This window comes from Lipotes vexillifer, unplaced genomic scaffold, assembly GCF_000442215.2.
Source record: "Lipotes vexillifer unplaced genomic scaffold, Lipotes_vexillifer_v1.1 scaffold7, whole genome shotgun sequence".
Lineage (NCBI taxonomy): Eukaryota > Metazoa > Chordata > Mammalia > Artiodactyla > Lipotidae > Lipotes > Lipotes vexillifer.
In genome coordinates, this window is record NW_006792683.1 from 240273 (window position 1) to 263816 (window position 23544).

General features: G+C 36.6%; 1 protein-coding gene across 6 annotated transcripts in view; it reads right to left on the reverse strand.

Moving 5' to 3' along the window:
- Window positions 1–1998: 1998 nt before the first annotated feature.
- The window catches only part of MIA2 (MIA SH3 domain ER export factor 2), a 91206-nt gene continuing 69660 nt past the window's right edge, over window positions 1999–23544 (reverse strand). For 3 of the 6 annotated variants that reach the window (XM_007465785.1, XM_007465784.1, XM_007465786.1), the window contains 5 exons: window positions 23285–23443; window positions 10530–10652; window positions 5149–5207; window positions 4225–4459; window positions 1999–3112 (listed from right to left, as the gene is read on the reverse strand). In XM_007465785.1, coding sequence (XP_007465847.1) covers window positions 2946–3112; window positions 4225–4459; window positions 5149–5207; window positions 10530–10652; window positions 23285–23443 — 743 coding nt within the window. In that variant the 3' untranslated portion in view covers window positions 1999–2945. The remainder of the gene's footprint in view (window positions 3113–4224; window positions 4460–5148; window positions 5208–10529; window positions 10653–23284; window positions 23444–23544) is intronic. The other 3 variants (XM_007465783.1, XM_007465787.1, XM_007465788.1) reach the window with 2 other exon arrangements.

Genomic DNA, 23544 nt, shown 5'->3' on the forward strand with positions numbered 1-23544 from the left:
AAGGGGAGAGCGCCAAAAAGGGGGAGGCCCCGCGTACTCAAAAAAAAAAAAAAAAAAAAAAAAAAGTCATTATTTTAGGATATTATTGGTAAACGAGGGAAGAGAGAACAGGTAAGAAAAAATTACTCATTTGACCCTGATGTTTAAAAAACAGGCTCTTCAGAGTGGCCCAGAAACTATGATACTGGCATTCATAGAGAAAGAAACGCAAACTTTGTACAGTTGACCCTTAAACAATGTGGGTGGCAGGGGTGGGGGGCAGTTAAGGGTGCCACCCTTCTATGCAGTTGAAAAATCTATGTATAACCTATAGTCAGCACTCCTTATCCGCACGCAGGTCCTCCATATCCGAGGTTCTGCATCTGCAAATTGCAACCAGCCATGGATAGTGTAATACCGTAGTATTTACTATTGAAAAACATCTGGGTATAAGTGGACCTGCACAGTTCAAAACTATGTTGTTCAAGGGTCAACTGTATATGATTTGGCCTGCTGGTGAACAACATTTAATGATGATAATGTTATAAATGCTACTTATGATTTTCAAATTTTACTTTTTGAAAGATTTTATTGTTTATTTATTTTATTTATTTATTTATTTTTGGCCACGTCAGATCTTACTTGCAGCACATGGGACCTTCACTGAGGCATGCAGGATCTTTCGTTGCAGCGCGCAGTCTTCTCTCTAGTTGTGGCGTGCGGGTTTTCTCTTCTCTAGTTGTGGCGCGCAGGCTCCAGGGGGCGTGGGCTCTGTAGTTTGAGGCACTCGGGCTCTCTAGTTGAGGCACACGAGCTCAGTAGTTGCAGCGCATGGGCTTATTTGCCCCACAGCATGTGGGATCCTAGTTTCCTGACCAAGGATCGAACTGGCGTCCCCTGCATTGCAAGGCAGATTCTTTACCACTGGACCACCAGGGAAGTCCCTGATTTTCAAATTTTAGATCAACTGTGTGCCAAGTACAGAAAGTAGGTTATGCTTGTAAATCAACTATACTCAGTTTAAAAAAAAATTTTTTTTTTAAAAAGAAGACAGGTAATGCTTGTAGGCATAATATAATTATTAGCAACCTTGAAAATATAAATGTATAGCTAAGAAAAAATAGGATTTTGGCCAGGGTAGGGGAAGAAGGGAAGTGGAATAAAGAGAAGGGATACTAATAGAGGTTTAAATATATTAAAAATTACAAAGGCAACAATAGAAAACTTTAACTTGGATAAACATCAAACGGGAAGAGGAAAGGAAAATGGGGATGGAAATAATACAAGTGCATTAAGTCTCAATTTTTCATCTCAAGGAATCAATATACAACTGATAAATTTAATAAATTAAGTTGATAAATCAGAGATTAGAGGTATAAGACATCTTCTAAAATTCTAAAATCATCAGAATTAAAAAGGGAAATAAGAATTAAAAGAGAAACTGACTAGGATGTATAAATGGGGATAAAGAGTAAATAAGAGAAAACTTGCTATTCATCCTAAAATACTATTATTTGATTTATTCCCATTTGTTTATATTACTTTAATAAAATATACTTTAAAACTAATTATGTTCCTTTATTCTGGAATCCCAAAGTATTTTAGACCAGTCAGCCCATATCAAGTCTTCTTGCCTTCCACCATGCTCTCATCCAATGCTCTCCTTGCCTCCTCTACGATTCTGCCTCTCGGTTTATTACCACTCTCTCTACTAATGTTTGTTTGCCGTCTCCTCTCTCCTTCTCTTCTGTCTTAAGCCAAGACAAGTCTCCCCTATCCCAGGGCAAACAAAAAAATTTTACTTGATCGGAGCATTCTACATCACTCCTCTTCCATTGCTCTTCTTTCTTTCACTTTCCAGCTTGAAAAAATAGTCTATTTCCCCCTGAAATCTGGCTTTTAACACCAAATGTAATGATGCTTTTATAATCCTCATTCTACTTATTTTATCCAGGCATTTCACACAGATCCTTTCTTTTTAGCTTTTTTTCTAAGCCTATTTAGCCTATTTTCTGTACATAAATAGTGTAATATTTATTACCTATACTTAATTGCCTTTCCTTTCATAATCATACTAATGTGCAAGATGACTAATAATAGAACACAAACCTGAGTTAGAGAGACATTCTAAAGATACTGAGTCCAAAGCTCAAAATGACACACTGCCTCAATACAGTTACCTTATAGTAAATCTCAACATTCCCCACTAAAAACAGTAAATATCTTACAAATGAAGAGAAAAACAAGAAAAAAATAACTGCATAGGAAATCAGTGAATGAACTAAGAAGATTCAAATTCTGAAATGTGCCATTAGACAATATCCTGATTTTCTTTAAAATACAGTGAACTTTGACTTTTAAGTGTATTAATTTGTTGCTTTGGGTCGTTCATGTCTATTTGCAAGAAAGAGAACACATTTTTGGTTAAGATAACTGAATGGGAAAGACCCATATAAAGCATTAGTTTTGAGCCTCAAAGCTATCGGCAGAAGTAAAGAAACTAACTAATGGAACCATATTTATAAAAAAACTAGCTGATTTTATTATTATCAATGTCAAACAAGTCTTTAAATCAATTAATATTTATTTAATTAAGCATAAAGTTACTTTCACATTTGTCTACAACCATAGTAAATACAGTTCTTGGAATAAAGACACAGCCTTTGGAGTTCAAATTATCCCCAACTGCAAGATTACATATATATAAAACTCTCATTATTGTTTATGTGATAGTAGATGTGTTAAATTAAAATAATTACACTATCTAGAATAAAATAAGATGGAAATAATTTACTCGTAAGATTCATATTTAAATCATCTTTATTTACAAAATACTATCCTGAGAATTATAATTCCATTAAGCTTCAATTTGAGCAAAAATATAATCACTTAAGTAACAGCAGTTACTTAAACTGAAAATGAGAGAGAAGTCAAAATTACTTTTGAGGAAAGACCCAACAATATTGTCAAGTTTCTTGCTGTGGTTCTGGATGTTCAGTAGTAGACTCATTTGAGGGCGGAATCAGCCCTGATGGGAACTCACTTCTACTTTCAGGATGCGGGGGTGGAGGGAAAAATCCAGCTCTTGGGGGAAGATAATGAGGAAAACCTCTTGGTGGAAAGACATTTCTCACTGTTCAAAGAGATTGGTGAAAGACATTTTTTAACCTTCAGCACCTGTACTGCAGCCCCAGTAAATCATTAGCTTATAACTGCTAGTACCTATCTTTATTTTCAAAAGTTGACACCAGAATAATTACCTGATCTAACAAATGAATTTTTACAACATTGAGCAACACATATTCTCTTCAACTACACGCGATTAAAGGGAATATCATTAATCTAGGTGCAACTTTTTTGTCCTATGAAAATCTAACATCTTAACACTTTTTGAAAAGGAGAACAATTAGTTCAAAATCTAGTAAAACTTACTCTAAAAAAAGCTTTCATGTAATATAATTTTCACCAGACTTAAAACTCAGATCAGTAATTCCCAAGTCTAATTTGATACTATCCTAAAATATTTCCAGTTATATCAAAAACTGTCTTTAAGTTTCCCAATTAAAATTCATTTTAATTCACCTTAAGCTTTAAAAATAGAGGCGGAATGAGGGAAGGAATGACTATATTAGGCAAATGATAGGCTTTTCCCTAGTGTTTGGTAATCCTGTATTTATTCTGCTGAAACCTATAGTTCCAAATGGCAATGCATAGACATAAAAGCAATAATTATTCCGTTTTTCATATGTGAGGCTATGAGGAATTTCAATAAATTCAACAATTAGTCCAAACATGATAAACACATTTTAGGTTTTAAACAAATAAGACTTCATGGGAGCTACTTATGAAAAAAAACGATTTTAAAAAATACTTTAGCCAGTCATTTTAATGCAAAAATATAAATTGAAATTACTTTTACTAATTGACAGAGTACCCAATTTCTATCAAATAAGATACAAACAATTTTAGTCTTAACATAAGACTGCTGCAAAGAGCCAATGATTTTCTTGATTACTGAATCATAGAAATAATTCCACATTATTAAGATGAATCAAGTTGAAGCCTCATTACTGATGAGGCCTCATTACTGATGGCTGGCTATCTTCCCAATCTGGAAAAGTAATGGCACACTCACAGAAGCTGAGAAAAATTTTTCTCCACTGTATTACTACATGAATAGAAAGTAAAATTAATATTTCTGATCTACTCTATAAGACATATATTAAGCTTAAAAAAAAAGCATACTTGCAAATGGAGGAGGTGCTGGGCCAGGGAAATCCCTTCGTGGAAAATAATCACGGGAAGCTCCGTACATGCTTCCTGGAGGAGGTGGAGGAAAAGGAGGACCCCTTCTAATGAAAGGGCCCCTTGTACCCATTGGAAACAATGGGCCTCTGATTGGAGCGTGAGGTGGGGGAACCAAGCCAGGGCCAGGTGCTTCATTTTCAATGGGATGAGATGAATCAGCCACGTTTAAATTCTACAGCAAATTGACAAATGGCAGTCATTAAACAACAGCAAAATTTGCAATAGTTTTCCTGAAAAGCTTAGGCTTAGAAGAAAGCATCTAGGCACCTAGGCAGAAAGCAGACTATGATATCCTAAAAGGCTCCAGAAAAATATTCGGTTTTCTACATCAGATGAATTTTAGCTATCATGAATATTTTATTAACTCAACAGAAAACAGCTTTAACCAACAAAGTAATAATCTAGCTAAAGATAAAACATAAGAATAGTCCAAGAGTACCAAAATATACATTTCTTTTATCAAGCATATACTGAGAAAAAGAAAAGATGCTTATGTTAATATTTCCAAGGTGACCAAAAACCAAGACTGAAAGCGCAGTAAACAGAAAACATACTTTAAAACATTAAAATAAAAATCCAAGGGGGAAAATTCAAGTTCTTGTTTAACTATATAAAGTAAATCAAACCTCAAGTCTGTACCTTGTACTTTATCACCATAGGGTACAATCCAGAAAGGAAATAGCTGTAATAGCTATATAGCTATATAGCTTCGTACTCCTTTTAAGTACGAAGTATATTTGTGGAAAAGAAAAAAGCAGCTTTTAATCAAAAACTAGATGGCTAGCTAAATTTCTGTTCTAGTAAACCAAGAGATTAGAAAGATCCTGAATACATGGATAAAATTCCACTTTCAATACTTACTCCAAGATCGTCTTTGCTATCATTTCTACTGGATTCCATTTCTGAAGACACTGGCCCATCTAGACATAAAAGTTAAACCGTGAAAAATACATGATTTATCGCTCCATTCTTAGATCAAGAGATCACAAAGGACACTGACAACCAGCTTGACACCAGCATCCTGTATTAGGGCCACAAGAACAGCTTGAGGTCCCTGAAAATTTAGGCAGACTCACGAGTTCTGCAAAGGCATGTGACTGTGGTTTCCCTATCCTGTGCCTAGGCAATCCTGAAAGGAGCATCATTAAGGAAGCTTCCAGGAGGTAGCATCCCTCTCCCTCCCTCCTTCCTTCATATTTCTCCTGCCTTCCTTCTTTCCTTTCTTCCTTCATTTTTCTCCCGCCTTACTTTTTTCCTTTCCTTTCTTCCTCCCTTCTTCCCTCTCATCTTTCCTTCCTTATTCCTCCATCATGTAACACAGACTAACAATTGGATTAGCCACTGTTTCAAAATAAATGTTTCTGGACTTTATCATCAAGAACTGCTCAGGGGGCTTCCCTGGTGGCGCAGTGGTTGCGAGTCTGCCTGCCGACGCAGGGGACGCGGGTTCGTGCCCCGGTCCGGGAGGATCCCACATGCCGCGGAGCGGCTGGGGCGGTGAGCCATGGCCGCTGAGCCTGCGCGTCCTGAGCCTGTGCTCCGCAACGGGAGAGGCCACAACAGTGAGAGGCCCACGTACCGCAAAAAAACAAACAACCCTCTCTCCGACCACGACTACCTATCCTCTCCTAGCCTTCTCATTTAGTTATTCCCGCTATACCTGCCCTTGGATTTCAGTGAAGCTTCCAGTCCTCTGACCTCTCAGTTTCCTCCTATCTTCATTTCCTTCCCTAATTAACAGACTTCAAACTCCATCACTAACAGCCCGTCACTAGTGTACTTATCCTATTGGCCATTTTTCACATGTGCTTGACAACATTCAGCCCTGGATTAACTCAACTCTCTGCTTCCACTCTGCCTATACCTGAGCCACTTAGCACTTGCGGCAGTAAAACTACACCACAGAGCCATGTAGACTGTCTCCACTCCAGGCTGACAGACCTCCAGCCACATTTCCAGCTGCCTATTGCCTAGCCTTCCTTCTGCATCTTCTAAGCCAGTTTTCCCTTCAATTTGAAAACTCCATTCTCCTCAAACCTACTACACCAGTCACTTAGAAACTCCCTTAACTTTTTGTAGTCAAACATATAAATGTATCAGCCACTATATTCCTATGATCTCACTTCCTATCATGGGAAAGGATTCTTCTAGACAATCTAAGACCCTGATTCTGTACTGAGTCCCCCTCCTCCAGCTTCCACAGGGATCTTCCCCTCTCTGTTGCCTCCCTCCACCCTTTCTGCTAGACCCATCCTATCAGCAGGTCTCTCCCAACTACTATTTTAAAATAAGACAGAAAAAGAGAATCACCCCCTTACAGCTAGCTCTCCCCTTCACAGTGAAAAACTGTTCTATATATATTATTCAGAATGCCTCCCATTTTGTCCTCACTGCAATCTAAGTGCAACATCCACTGCTCCACTGAAGTTACTTCCCCCAAGATAGAAAAGTCTCTTTTTTTGCTAAATTAAAATAGAACTTTTAGTCCTCATTTAATTTTTTTGTTTGTTTGTTTGTTTGCGGTACACGGGCCTCTCACTGTTCTGGCCTCTCCCGTTGCGGAGCACAGGCTCCGGAGCGCAGGTTCAGCGGCCATGGCTCACAGGCCTAGCCGCTCCGTGGCATGTGGGATCTTCCCAGACCAGGGCACGAACCCGCGTCCCCTGCATCGGCAGGCAGATTCTCAACCACTGCACCACCAGGGAAGGCCCCTCATTTAATTTTATTTCTCACCATCGTTGACTACTCCCTCCCTCTTTAAGTCTTCTCAGCCTTCAACTACTGGGATGGCACCCTCTCTACCTCTCCTTTCTAGCTGCTCCTTCTCAGTCCCCTTGGTGGGCTCCACTACTCCTCACTGGTGTCTCCTCAGAGTTCCACCCTCAGCCCTACTCTCTTCTCATTCTTGCCTTGAGAAATCTCATCCACTCCTACAGCTTTAATTTGATGTATATCACTACAGACCTCCAGACGTATAATTCAGATCTAGATATTTCCTCCAGGACTTCAGAGCTTGAAATAACTACTTGAATAGTCGTGCAGGTGTATCACAGGTGCAGCTAAGTCCGTAAGTTCAAAACGTAACTTATAATCTTTCCTGTCAAATGTTCTGCTGCTCCTTGTTCCTTGTCTCCAAACAATGAATACTCCAAGTGCCCTAGCCAAGAACCTGAGCATCAGCCAAGACTCCTCCTCCTCCCTCACTGCCACATGCCTTCAATCTTAAGTCCTCCCAATTCTATCTTTTCTGTGTCTGTTCACATCTATCTGCTCTGCTAAGTCACCACCATCAACCCTGTAGACTGGTCACAGTCCCCTAAAAAGTTACCCTCCTGGGCTTCCCTGGTGGCACAGTGGTTGAGAGTCCGCCTGCCAATGCACGGGACACGGGTTCGTGCCCTGGGTCTGGGAGGATCCCACATACCGCGGAGCGGCTGGGCAAGTGAGCCATGGCTGCTGAGCCTGCACATCCGGAGCCTGTGCTCCACAACAGGAGAGGCCACAACAGTGAGAGGCCCACGTCCCAGAAAAAAAAAAAAAAAAGTCACCCTCCTTCCAACCTTTAACCGCACCCTCCAATCTATTCCCCATAATGTAACCAGAGCAATTTCTCTAAAATGCGGATCTGATCTCATTATTTCTCTGTTTAAAGTCCTTTAATGTGTTCCTATTATCCTGCAAATAAGTCCAATATTTCTGAACAGGTTTGCAGGTCCTTGAAAACTTTACGCACTGCTTACCTCTTCACTACTTGTTTCAATATTCCCTGACGTGCACCTTCCACTCCACGTTGCAGCCATAAATTAAGAGGCATTCTTAATTCTAAGTCTTTAAAGATGCTATTCTTTCCTCCCAAAACATTATCAACATCATTTTGGCCCAGCTAATTTCTCCTTTAATTCTCAGCTTATACGTCACTTCCTCCAAAAAGATTTTCTTGACAATCCCACATTCAAAATACCGCCACCTAGGGCTTCCCTGGTGGTGCAGTGGTTGAGAATCCGCCTGCCAATGCAGGAGACACGGGTTTGACCCCTGGTCTGGGAAGATCCCACATGCTGCGGAGCAACTAAGCCTGTGTGCCACAACTACTGAGCCTGTGCTCTAGAGCCCGTGAGCCACAACTACTGAGCCCACATGCCACAACGACTGAAGCCCACACGCCTAGAGCCCATGCTCTGCAACGAGAAGCCACCACAATGAGAAGCCCACGCACTGCAATGAAAAGTAGCCCCCGCTCGCCGCAACTAGAGAAAAGCCCGCGTGCAGCAGCGAAGACGCAATGCAGCCAAAAACTAAATTAAATAAACAAATTTATAAAAAAAAAATACCACCACCTCCCATCTGGGTTAGTGGCTAGTGGCCCATATGCTCCCATAACACTTTGCACTCATTACTTTTGTCACTATATAGTGCAACTGCCTACAGACCTTTACCAGACCTCAAGGTATAAGGAATGCTGACCTATTCACCACTGAAATACAGCAGCTACCATAGTGCCTATCATACAGTAAGCATTCTATAGGTATTTAGTGCATCAAGGGCAGGGTTGATGCACTAAATTGATCCACTACCCTCTCATTTCAGTATAGGGATCAAGACAATGGCTCTGGAGTCATACAGACATGGGATCAAATCCTGGCTCTAATACCTCCTACCTGAGACCGTGAGCACCTTTTTGAGCTTTGGTTTCTTCATCTGTAAAATCAGGATAATAGCATCTACTTTATAGGTTCATTGTGAAGATTAAATGAGATAATTCATTTCATTCAATAAACATTTACTGAGCACTAGTGCTAAGTTAATGTATCAACCTATCTCTCACCACTCTCCTTCATGTAAATACCATAAACTGATAAACCAATAATAATATATTACATATATAGAAATTTTTCTATTTACAAAATACTTCCACACACATTAACTCATTTAACCCTCTTAAGATCTTGTATCAGGGGATTAATAGCTCAGTTTTACAGCCACTCTCCATCAATAACTCACGCTCTTTTGTTTTTGCTTATACTGTTCATTATTACCAGCACAGACCCTTACCTCTTAATTAATTTTTCAAATTCCCTCAAAAGCAGCTCAAATGCCACCTCCTTCATGGAGTTTTCCTTTATCCTTCAACTATATGGGAGCTCTCCCTTTCTGTGAACATAACATATTCTCTCATGGGACTTACTATTCTGACCAGTATTAGTTAAGCCTATATATTTGTCCTTCTCTCCTATTTAATTATTAGCTTCTTACAGCTAAAAACTATAATTTACTGTAATTATATTATCTACCGTGTCATGCAGGCTACCTTCCAAACAGAAAGCACTTTAAAATTATTTGCTAAACTGGATACTGTTCTATAACAAAAAAAAAATCGACATGTGAAAAATTTTAAATAGCATTAGTTTAGAAACAGATGTTCAATCATACATGTACTTTCATGCCATTAAGCTTGAATTAACGAGGGAAAACAATTTCAAAAGCCAAACAATTAGAAATAATTAACTTAATTATAATAACAGAAAAACAGGCCACAGGTCTGCTTTTTTGCCTTATTATTCAGAGAAGAATGAGTTTCTAAAATAATACATGTTTCAACTGGATAAATGCCCTATAATATATACCCTTTCTTGAAGAAACCTTCAACTCATAAATTTTAATTTTCCCCTTTTAATCTTTTTATTTCCTTAATGTTATGTACTTCTAATAGATACACTGGATATATATATTTCCCAACTTCAATGGGTTGCTGTGAAGTGGTTTAAGAAAAAGAGCCCCTGACAAATAGTTGATTGCTCAGTAAAATTTAAATCTACCTAAGCATGAAAGGTTTAAACAAAGGTAACTGATTAACCCATCAACAGAGTATGCACTCATATTATTTTTCTGGTAGACTGTAACATATCCATTCACACCAGCCTGATTTCCCTAATTACTAAACAGGATATATGTCAGTGGACTGGAAAAACTAGAAAATTAATCACGGAACACAGTAAAATTTACCATCTTGGGTTCATATAGTAAACTCATTACAATGGTGCCCAAACCAACCACCAACATATGTGCAGATGCCATGGATGCATACAAAATAACAAGAAACATAAAACCAGGAAGTTCTCAGGAAAGAGACTGTGGCCTTAAGAGCTAAGCAGAGATCACAATTATATTAGTCCTTTATGCAGCTTCCAGTTCTTTAGTATGCCACCATTATTTAAAAACACATACACACAAGTATTTCTTACCCGTTTTATCCAAAGATGGCATATTAAAACTTCTGAGTTCTGCTGGTCCAGAAAGTCTACCAGAATTAGAATAAAATCTGTCTTGCCTTTGTGGAGGAAGAACTGGATCAGGATACGGTTGGCCTAGAAAACATGTTTTTAAAATATCTTCATTAAGATAAAAATAAATCAAGTTTCCTTAAGCTTCATATAATGAATGTAGATATTTTTCTTGCTTTCTAAAAGACTGACACAGGGACTTCCCTGGTGGTGTAATGGTTAAGAATCCGCCTGCCAATGCCTGGGACATGGGTTTGAGCCCTGGTCTGGGAAGATCCCACATGCTGCGGAGCAACTAAGCCCGTGAGCCACAATTACTGAAGCCTGCACGCCTAGAGCCCGTGCTCGGCAACAAGAGAAGCCACAGCAATGAGAAGCCCGCGCACCGCAACCAAGGGTAGCCCCCACTCGCCACAACTAGAGAAAGCCAGCGTGCAGCAACAAGGACCCAACACAGCCAAAAATAAATAAATAAATTTTAAAATAAATAAAAGACTGACATATATTCTGGGTAGATAACAGTAGACAATTTTAGGAAAATTACACACTTTACTAAAGGCAATAACTTTGCTTTTGTAGTAAACACAAGTATAAATGCTACCCTGGAGTTTGACAGATTCCATTACTATGTGTAAATTAGAATATATGAATAGAATTTAGTTACATATATTAACTTTCAATTTTAATAACAGTGGAAGGAAGCAGATACATCAATATATCAAAAAAGGCTTTGAGGAGCTAGCTACTAGCAAAGAAAGAAAAAACAGAATATGCTTTAAACATAGCAAGAAATTTAGCAGAACTGACAACGATAAAAGAAATGGTCACCAAAGCAGAAAGAGTATCATTGAGGTCATCAAGTAATCAAATTTTCAGTAACTTCAACATTTTGGAATTTAGCATCCCTCCAAAACTAAAGGGAAAGATCTCTGACTCAAAAGAGGAATGGAAGGTTCACAATACTCAGATTAAGGATATCTGGAGAGACACAAATTTAGGCACAGACTCTGAGGTGCTTCTACAGCCAGCCTCCTTTGTCATTTACAATGACAAAATGGTAATAATTCATGGGTCCTTGTGGAACTCATCATTCTTGAAAAAATATAGGTAGTCTATCTCATCTCCGATAGGTGATGGTAGACTTCGATAGATTAAGTAGGCATTTGCCAATCTCCAAAAATATGGCAAAGGACAAAGGGGATAAACTGTGTGACTCTCCCCCACTCTAATAGATACAGACAAATGGCCTCAAACTACCTTCCATGACTGTCTCAGGCTGTGGTTCATAATGTGAACTCCATACAATGTTGGATATGTCACTTGTCATCTGACTCAGCCACATGGGACCTTATTGACACATCTTTCCCACACAAAGCCAAGGATACCACCTGGCAACAACTAGAGTCAATGAACAGAATTATATTTAATGAGGTCTCAAGGGTCAAGGGATGTGACTTAGAAGAGGAAGATCCAGATAGTCTTGAAGGCTCATTTCCGCCCCCTTTCAGAGCTGTCTCAATGGTCTGAATGAATTAGCCCAGTGGAAGAAAAGGCCAATAACAACCACTGAGATCTAAACTGAGTTTTCCCTTTCTACTTTAAACATGGGATTAATTAAATGGCAGAGCTGGGCAAGGGGATAAGGATAAGATGGGGAAACCTGAAAACTTCCCAATTCTTTCTCAATCAGCTCTCAAGATACCATATCATTATTTTGCTTCTAAAATACATCCCCACAATATCAATAACCTCAGAAATACAAAATTTTGCTACAAATATTCTATTTTATCAATCATATGTCCACACTGCCCTCCTCTGGGATAATTAAATCTACCAGCTCCTATTATGTGCCAGGCATTAGTGATACAAAGTTGGTTTTGATACAGTCTGTGCCCTTATGGTGACAGAAACAAATAAAAACAAATAAATTAATGCCTTAAATAAAAGGGCATACAAATAATATGAGAGATGGCCTATCTAATTCTGATTGGAGGAGTCAGAAATGATATCACAGAGGAGGTAAAGCTTGCCCTGAAAGAAAAATAAGGAAGGATGAACAAGTAAACAATGGTATTCTGGTCAAATTCAAATACACATATACATGTATATGTACATGTACACACACACAGACACACACACACACACACACATTTAATGTAATAAGATAAAACTATTTAGAAAGCATATGACCAATCAAAGACTAAAATACAAATAAGGACATGAATGGTTCCCTTCCTTTTTGCCTTTTTACCTTTGTTTCCTACCACCCTTCTAAGAAAAGAGCTGACTGAAAAGAAATAATGGGAGAAGGAAAAGAATCAGGGAAAAAAATGAATAAAAGAGTGGGAAGGAATGTACAGTGCATTGTGAAGCAATTTCGTAAACTAAAAATCAGAAAAAAATTCAAGATGTCTAGTTTAAACAAAAGTGTTATTCATCTCTTTTCATTCCAAAACAAATCTTGGATTGCAATAGTTCCTTGGGTAACTATTTAATAATTTGGGGGTCTATCACATAACAAGAACATCAGCATGGTTGAAAAGATAATTATAAAGATGGATAAAGGGTTTGAATTTTTTTTTAATTCAATACTGTTTGCTAATCAAGTACAATAAGCATCTTCACATAGAATGTGAGAAATAGTTTAATCTAATGATTAAGGAATTTAAAAGGAATGGAAAGCAAAATTTCCAGGAAGTAGTTGATAAAAGCATTGATATGGATAGGTTATGGCTCTGGAATAAAAAGACCAATGGTACAGAGAAAAGAAACAGACCTATGCAAATATGGACATTTAAGATAAAAGTGATATTTCAAATTGATAAACCAATATACAGTATTAAAACAACTGTCTATCCAATGGGGGAAAAAATAACTCTCCAACTAAACATTAAAACAAAAATAAAATCCAGACTAAAGGCTTAAAAATCAAAACAAAATTTTAAATATTTAGAAGAAAACAGAGAATATTTTTTTATCTAAAGATAAGTCTTAAAGAAAACAAAAATTCCATAAAAATAAATTAACTTACCTATAACAAAATGTGAAAACTTGTTTTTTGATGTATAACAATAACATACATAATAATAAGCTAAGAAAATATTTGCAAAATATAAAAGATTAGTATCCAAAGGATACTAAGAATTCCTATTAAGCAAGAGGGAAATGGATCAGGCAACTTACAGGAGGAAATACAAATGATCAATAAACATGAAAAGAGGCTCAAGCTTACTAATAATAAAAGAACTACAAAAAATAATCAAATAAAGACAAATGAGAAAACTTTTAACTCATGTGGCTGGAAATATTCAAAAAAGTTTTACGTCAGGTATTGAAGAAATAGCTACTCTCAAATTCTTCACACATAACTACTATTGAGGCCAAAGGGCAACATCTATTAAAACCGAAACTACACATATCTTACTTCCCAGAAATTCCATTAACTGGACTCATCTCTAAAGAACACGTGTAAAAAAAAAAGTGTTAATTGCAGCATTGTTAGTAATGGTGAAACACTGGAAACACCGTAAATGTTCATTAGAGGAGACTGGATAAGACTGGATAAATATATTGTGGTATATTCATATATTTATTTGTACAGCAATTAAAATAATAAACTTTATATTAAAATGGAAAGAATTCAAGAATATATGCTGATAAAAACGATAAAATAGAAAAATACTTTAAAAAAAATCATATATAGACTGTAACTTTACACACATTAAACTCATGAGTGGTTGCCTCTGGGAAAGAAGGAACGTAATGACCTTCGGAAACAGAATAGACTTCAACTGATATAGTGTGCTATTTATTTTTATGTTTTATGTACCCATTCTCTCTCTCCCCCTCTCCCTCCCTCTCTCTCTCTCACACACACACACAGCTACACATACACACACATATATATATTTATATATATATATATATAAATATATATATACATATATGAAACAAATATTAACATGTAAATTCTGGGAGGTGATATACAGTATTTTGCTATATTATCTATGTTTTTGTTTCTTAATCTGTAAAATGGGAATAACACTCTTAAGATTCTTAGAATGATTAATATAAAGCACTTAACATCTGACACAAAGTAAGCACCCCAAAATAACTGTAATGATAAATTAAATTTTTTATGATTATAAACTATATTAAAACATAGTATTGACTAGTCTCTTTCAAATCTAGGACCATAAGCTTCAAGTAGATATTCAACATTGCCCTGTAATCATACCACATTTCACTGACATTTAAGCAGCTTCACTCTCCTAAATGGCTACTGTGTACCTTTTTCTCCCTCCAAATCTCTGACAATCCCCTCCTCTCCTATCCCAAGTTAATGATCTTGCATATCAAGAAACTTGATGCAGGGATTTCCCTGGTGGCGCAGTGGTTAAGAATCCGCCTGCCAAAGCAGCAGACACGGGTTCAATCCCTGGACCAGGAAGATCCCACATGCCGCAGAGCAACTAAGCCCCTACGCCACAATTACTGAGCCCGTGTGCCACAACTACTGAAGCCTATGTGGCTAGAGCCTGTGCTCCTCAACAAGAGAAGCCACCGCAATGAGAAGGCCACACACTGCAACGAACAGTAGCCCCCGCTGGCCACAACTAGAGAAAGCCCACACACAACAATGAAGACCCAATGCAGCCAAAAATAAATAAATAAATAAATAAATTTATTTATTAAAAAAAAAGTATACGGAGGGGAAGTGACATAATTCACTTTTAATGCATATCTCTCTGCATTAAGTAGCACAAGATTTGCTGAGAATTAAGGTTCTCATTCTTCTCTATTACTTCTCTATTCCTAGAAAAGGAGGCTGTGAGGCTAGATAGAGGAACAGAAGGACACTGAAGTCAGAGCACTGAAAGATCAAGAGGGGCACTGAGAGGTCAAGAATACCAAAGAGTGAAAAAATGATAAAAACTGAAACTTCTTTCATTAAAGTATCTGTGGTTTTCTTACTTTTTTTTTAACTTAAAATTCTAACAAAATAAAGTATTTACATGAACTTAGACACAATTACTATCTTTCTTGTTAGATTCATGAATATATTACTCTGATTAATACCTGCACTACATATTATTTGTAGATATAATTCTCAAGAATCAGTTAAAAGACTAAAAGCCAAGAATCCTGCAGATTCATACCCTGACAGTCAAAAAGCTATCGTTTAAATTCTACCATTACTTTTCTTATTTGAATTATTTGTTACTAGTATTGTTGAAACATAGTTACTAATTACAGTTTATAAAACACATAAGAATATTTTAATATGCATGCCTCTTAAAATGTGTTAGTAACTACTAAATATGGGAGTTAAGAGATTGTATTTTAAGACTTTCTAAAACCTTGCTTAAATTATTACTCTTCAAGATTGCTTACTGTGCACAGCTTTGTAAATAAGAGCAAGTACAAAGAAAACAAGGCAATTACTTAAGTGGAACTAAACAGAAAAATCATATATTCCTTTCTTCCAAAAGGTAACTTTAAAATCTAAGAAATTATGTTACCCCAATATATTTTTTAAAAGATAGTTATATAATAAGTGAAAACACATTATAAAAGTATAATCCGGGTTTCCCTGGTGGCGCAGTGGTTGAGAGTCCGCCTGCCGATGCAGGGGACACAAGTTCGTGCCCCGGTCTGAAAAGACCCCACATGCCACGGAGCAACTAGGCCCGTGAGCCATGGCCGCTGAGCCTGCGCGTCCACAGTCTGTGCTCCGCAACGGGAGAGGCCACGAGAGTGAGAGGCCCAGGTACCGCAAAAAAAAAAAAAAAAGTATAATCCCTCTGGGTAGACTGCATTCATGACCTCAATTCTTTACCCTTCCTTGTATCCTTGTCCTTAAGAGGTAGAATATATATCCTGCCCAATGGTTCCAAATTCTGTCATGTGACTTGCTTTGTCAATCAAATGTTAGTGATTCAAAGAGAAGCTTTAAAAAGCACTTTCATGTGTTTGCTTTTCTACTCCTGATCTTCAACAGGATGAGAACCACACAGAATAAAGATCCACTTCTTACGGGATGAAACACTGAGCAAGGTAAGTCACACTGATTAAATTTTTGTTGCAGTCCAATATTTATTAAGAATTTATAATGGGCTTGTTATTTCCAGAACATTTTCCTGTTAAAATTCTAATTCTGATTACTTATGATATGTGAATATTAACTTATTTATATTATTTATCAAGAACTTTTTTTCTGCTTTAATTGTAAAGATTTCTATCTAAATTCATAAGATGAATAAAAATAATCGGAAAACTGTCCCTTAATCTGAACGCTGGTTTATAGGTGTGCTCAAATTGTGAAATAATCATCAGGTTAGTATGCTTTAAAACACCTGCACTTTACTATATGTGTATTGTATCCAGATAAGAAGGGTTTTTTTTAACTTTTGATTTTAAAATAAAGATTCCCAGAGAGCTGCAAAAATAATACAGAAAGTTCCTGCATACCCTTTACCCAGTTTCCCCAAATGTTTACATCTTTCACAAATATAGTGCAATATAATAACCAGGAAACTAACATTGGTCCTATGACTAACGTGTATAGTTCTTGCCATTTTATCACATGTGTAGATTTGTGAAACCACCACCACATTCAATATACAGAACTATTCCATTACCAAAAAGATCTCCCCATGCTACCCTTTAGTCACATCCACTCTCCTCCCCGTTCCATCCCTAACTCATGGCATCCACTAATCCATTTTCTAGTTCTATGATTCTGTCATTTCAAGGATGTTATATACATGAAATCATATAATATGCGACCTTCTGAGATTTTGTTTTAGTCAATATAATGCCCTTGAGATCTATTCAAATTATTGCATGGATCAATAGTTCATTTCTAGCTTGATTCCACCAATGTCAGAGAACACACTATATGATTTCAATTCTTTTAAATTTGTTAAGGTTTGTTTCATGGCACAGGATATGATCAATCTTGGGAAATGTTCCCTTGGGGCTTGAAAAGCATGTCTATTCTGATGATGATTTATCTGATCCATAGTATTTTTGAGGATTTTTTTGGTGGTTGCTCTAGGTATTAACATAACTTATCACTGCTTACTGGTGTCAACATTTACCAATTTGATTAAATTGTAGCTTGACCTAGAACAGGAAATCTCCCAATAAGAAGTTTTTAAGAACTGAAAAAGGTGTGTTCATCAATTAGGTTTAGAAAAGAATGCTGTAAATAGTCTTTTGTTTTACTAACATTGTATATTACAATACGTTATTTGGTCTACCAACTAGATTGAACATTATCTAACAAATCTCAGCATTAACCATTAATACCTAACTAAATTTTCTATTACTCAGATAAACAGATTACACAGATCACTCAGTTCATCTCTCTCACTGTATATAAGGACTGAGGTCCAAAGACATAAAACAAGTTTCAAAACACATAAAAAGATTAAAAAGAGTGAAGATTAGAAACCAAATTTCTTAATTTCCAGTCCAAATACTTTTTCACCTGAACCATTCTTGCTCTACAACATGCACACTAAATTATAAACACATAAAAGAATGTTAGATGAACATATACATTACACTGCAGAATTTTGGAAGAAAAGATGATTAAAACCTATTTTGGTCTATTAAAAGACTGATTTGCAGCTAAAAATAATGAAAATAAAATGTTGATTACTTGAAGAAACTAGATCTATACTGTTAACAAAACTTCTAAGTAATAAAAATATCTGAAATATAATATACAGGAAAAAGACAAGTTAGAGTATATCTTTTTTGACTATATAAGGTAAGAACATTCCCCCCACCCCAAAGTATTTAACAGTGCAAAAACAAATGATTCCTTGGAATTATAGAATCATTTAAAATTATTTCTGCTTACTCATCTTAAGTAAAGAAAAATTTTTTTAATTTCGGCAAGGTACTAACATGTTAAGGGAATATATGAATTTTACAAAGTATGCTTAATAGGACTAAATTACAGAAAATCTGAAACAGCTACGGAGGCCACATCATTCAGAAATTTAGTTATTCTCGTCATTATTTTTTAACACAAGTGTTTTAAACTAAAATATTTTAAAATTTAAGAAAAATCTTAAAGACACAATTATTACTGGAAAGCAGGACTCTTCAGGAGTCCTGATAATTCAACATAACATAAAATGTAGGTAGGGGGAGATTAGATTATTGCCATCTCTTATTTTATGCAAGTCCACATTTTAGAGCTGAGAAAACAGTGACAGGTAAAAATGAAAAACTCAAGATTATACAAAAAATTAACATCAGTGTTACGATAAAAACCTAGGTCTCCTCCTTCCTTATTCAGTGTTCTAATTTACCAATTAGCTAAGAGTAATACAAAATAAAAGAATCAATGCAGAAACCTGTTCAGTGACTATTTAGATGAAATAGGGATGTACTGAGGGCAAACACAGAATATTTTTATAATTTTACTCTAGGTGAAAACAGGGCTAATAGCTAAATACATTTATCAGCATTGCTCCAATTCAAGTAGAATCTTAGGAGTCATTTAACCCCACTCATTCGTAAAGTATAGGACAGTCTCTAAAATTCCTTTGCTCTTTCTGCAGAGTTACCCTACTTCATTAAGATTAGCACTGGCACAGGTGCCCCTGTGTTAAACCAAATGGATCAGTTACATTATTTGGAAACACTCTCTATCGAATGGATATATATCTCTTCTATGAAGACGTTAATTCAGAAGCTCACGATTTTGAATTTTCAGTTAGACTTTGAAAATAATGGATACCAGGTTCCATTTCTAGCATGGCAGAGTAGCTCATAACAGACTGACCCTCCTACATATAATAAGTCCAGACAATTTACAAAAAATAACTACCTGAAGTGTAGTTACTATAGAAAACAGTATCAAAGTTCCTCAAAAAATTAAAAATAGAACTACCATATGATCCAGGAATTCCACTTCTGGGTATTTATCCCAAAAAAAACCAAAAACACTAACTTGAAAAGATATCTGCATCCCCATATTCACTGCAGCATTATTTACAATAGCCAAGACATGGAAACAACCTAAGAATTCACTGATGGATGAATGGATAAAGAAAATGTATATACACATACAAACAATGGAATATTATTCAGGAATAAAAAAGAAGGAAACCTTGCCATATGTGAAAACATGAATGGACCTCAAGGGCATTATGCTACGTGAAATACAAATCCTGCATGATCACACTTACATGTGGAATCTGAAAAACCAAAAACCAAACTCATAGAAAAAGACATTAGGTTTGTGGTTACCGGAGGTGGGGGGAGAGAGAAGGGAAACTGGATGAAGGGGATCAAAAGGTACAAACCACCAGTTATAAAATAAGTAAGTACTAGGGATGTAATGTACAACATGATGACTGTAGTTAACATTGCTGTATGATACATAGGAAAATTGTTAAGACAATAAATACTAAGAGTTCCCATCACAAGGGGGAAAAAAATTTTTTTCCTTTTTTTTGGCTGAGTCACGGGGCTTGTGGTATCTTAGTTCCCCGACCAGGGATCAAACCCAGGTCCCAGGAATGAAACCACCGAGTCCTAACCACTGGACGGCCAGGGAATTCCCAAACATTTTTTCTTTTATTTTGTATCTATATGAGATGATGGATGTTACTAAACTTATTATGGTAGGTAATCATTTCACGATGTGTGAAAGGCAACTCATTGTGTGGTACACCTTAAACTTACACAGTGCTGTGTGTCAATTATATATCTCAATAAAACTGGAAAAAATCAAACAATTTAAAAATAATGAAATAAATACCTGAAGACTCAGGACCATGAACAAAAGTAGGCAGATTTGGGAAAGGATTGGGAACTTGAAAGAAGGGACCCATATGGGGTGAGTTTTCCTTTATAGTTTAGCCTGAAAGCAGACCACAGTCAAACTATAGCACAGAGCAGTCAAAATTCACAGAACTTTCTGGCTTGAAAAACCAAAGGACAGAGCTCATGAGAGCCAGAGAAGTGGAACCTAAAATTCTGAGTTTTCTGCCCAAGTCTATTGCTGACCCCTGAACCACACACATGTGAGGCAAACTTAAGCAGTTTTCAGCAAAGGCTAAAAACTGAACTGATATTTGAGCTGCTACCCACCACAGGAGAGAATAAGTCTACAGTTTCACCAACTTAATTGTCTTGTAACACAAAACAAACAACAGTCTTCAGAGAAATACGGTAGAATCCAGAACCTCCACAATGTCTATAATACAATCCAAAATTAATATACAAAGAAACAGAAAAATGTGACCCATTCTTAAAGGGAAAATACAATCAATAGAGGCCATCCTCAAGATGACCTTGATGTTAGAATGACCATACAAGGACTTTAAAGCAGATATTGGGGTTTAAAAAATACTTATAGTGATTTTTAAAAAGTAAGAAATTTCAGCAAAGAAATCAAAACTTTAAAAAAAAAAAAAAAGGAAATTCTAGAACTGAAAAATACAATATCTAAAATAAAATTGTACTGGATGGGCTTAACAGCAGAATGGAAGTGACAGAGGGAAGAGTCACTAAACTTGAAGACAGATCAAAAGAAATTATTCAACCGGAAAAAGAAGGCAAAAAAAATTGGAAACAAAATGAAAAGAGACTCAGAGACCTGGGACAACACCGAAATTCTGAAAAATTACAGGCTTCAGGCAGTTTTTAAAGGACATGTAAAATTTGTTCCAATTTTATGAATAACAGTCACTACTATTTGAGTTCTAGTCTCAGCTCCTCACCTGGCTGTTTTAACCTAAGATTGTCAGCTAATCTCTTCAGGGATTCAGTGCCCTTCTCCATTTAGTAAGGGCACTGAATAGATTAGTGGTTCTTAAATTTAGCTAATCCTCAGAAACTCCTAGGGAGTTTTTTAGAAATACAGAGCTTACCTCCAGAGTTCATGTTCAGAAGGTGTAATATAAAACAACATTGTAAATCAACTATACTTCAATAAAATTTACCCCAAAAAAAAGGTTTAATGAGGTGAAACCCAGGTATTTGCATTTTTTTTGAAGTTCCCTAGATTATTTCTGATGATAAGCCAAGTTTGAGAATCACTACACTGGATAATACTTGGGGAGGTAGGCAGAGCATGTGACAGGGACTCTTGGTACTGACAGCTTGTAAATTCTCAAAAGGAATGTCCTCTACAAAGATATACAGAAATATGATATCCACCAAAACCTTGAAATCAAGTTCCTTAAGAAAGGGCCTGTAGTTTATTAATCTTTAATTTTATCACAGCTAAACTTTAAAATGAAAGTTACTCAAGAAAAAGTCCTTGAAAAAAGGATGTTCTATGCCACCTGCTAACAGATTCTTAAGTTTTTAAGTCACAGCATATATATTTCTAAACATAAAAACAATAAGAAAAAATATTCAGCTTTCTGTGAATTATTGGGGTATTCATTCATTCAACAAATATTTACTGGGCAAGTACTACAGGTCCAGCATTGTTCTAGGTGCTGGAGATAGAGCAGTGAACTAAAGTGACACAGATCTCTGTCTTTATGAAGCTGATATTCGAGTGATATCAAGCCAAGGAAAGTGATATCAAACCAAAGGAGGTACCACTTCATAGAACATACACACTATCAAAGCAAAGGCTAATTCTTGGAATTAAAGGTTTTTTTATCACAGTATTCTTACCTCCGACTCCTCAGGAAGCAATCTGAACTAGTATATTTTTTTAATTGTAACTAATTTATACAAAGCAGGCATAGCTCATTTTACATAACAGTGTCTGTCCCTGAAGCACTATGCATAAATAAAAGTTTAGCAAGCTGAATAATTTTAAATACATCCCTTGAGAAAGTAGGGGAGATTTTAGTTCTTTCAGGAGAACAGCAGTTATTGCCTTACTTCAGGATGTTCTACTGTGAGTCTTCTGGTAAATATATTTATTTTGGCAATTAATCTAAGATATACTGTTCAAGGTAAAAAGACAATTACAGGCTTTCCTGGTGGCACAGTGGCTGAGAATCTGCCTGCCAATGCAGGGGACAGGGGTTCGAGCCCTGGTCTGGGAAGATCCCACATGCCGCCGAGCAACTAGGCCCGTGAGCCACAACTACTGAGCCTGCGCATCTGGAGCTTGTGCTCCACACAAGAGAGGCTGCGACAGTGAGAGGCCCATGCACCGCGATGAAGAGTGGCCCCCGCTCACCGCAACTAGAGAAAGCCCTCGCACAGAAACGAAGACCCAACACAGCCAAAAATAAATAAATAAAATTAAAAAAAAAAAAAGATAATTACAAGAAGGTGAATAGTATAACTGCACAGAAGTGATGAAGGAATTGGTATACCTAGGTTTATGAATGCATACCAAAAAGGAACTCCCTAAGAGATATAAAACTAAATTCTGGGAAGGGCACGCTTAAGATGATGAGGGGGATTTTTTTCACTTTCCTAATTATACATTTCTCCACTGTTTGGATTTCCTAACATAAATATAAACATGTATCACTTCTATGAGCAACAAAAACAATAAAGACATTCCATGGGGTGGCAGGGGGGCAGGGGGGTGCAGAGAGGACAATTATCCCTAATTATTCTGTTTGGAAATGTGTGTATTGTTGTTTTCTAATATATATCATGGCTTTTCTTAAGACAGGGCACCCACGTTCTCCTCTTTTCTTCTATTCCTGTATGTTGCACATACTGCTTGCCTTTCAAATAAACATACTAACATACTCTTTCCATACCTGATGGAGGAATCATCATCCTACGATCTTGTTCCCAGGGAGGTGAAAGGGACCCAGTGTCAGAAGATGCTCTATGAGGATCAGTTAACCTATCAGAGCTTGATTCTCCTCTTTCATTGGTAATCTGATGGTCCAGAGGATTCCCTGGGCCTCTTGAGCCTAATTAAAGAAGAAAAATACAACTATGTTTTATCTAAAAAAGTATTACAAGATCCATCATCAAATAAAATCCAGACATTTTTAAAAAGGAAAAACAATCA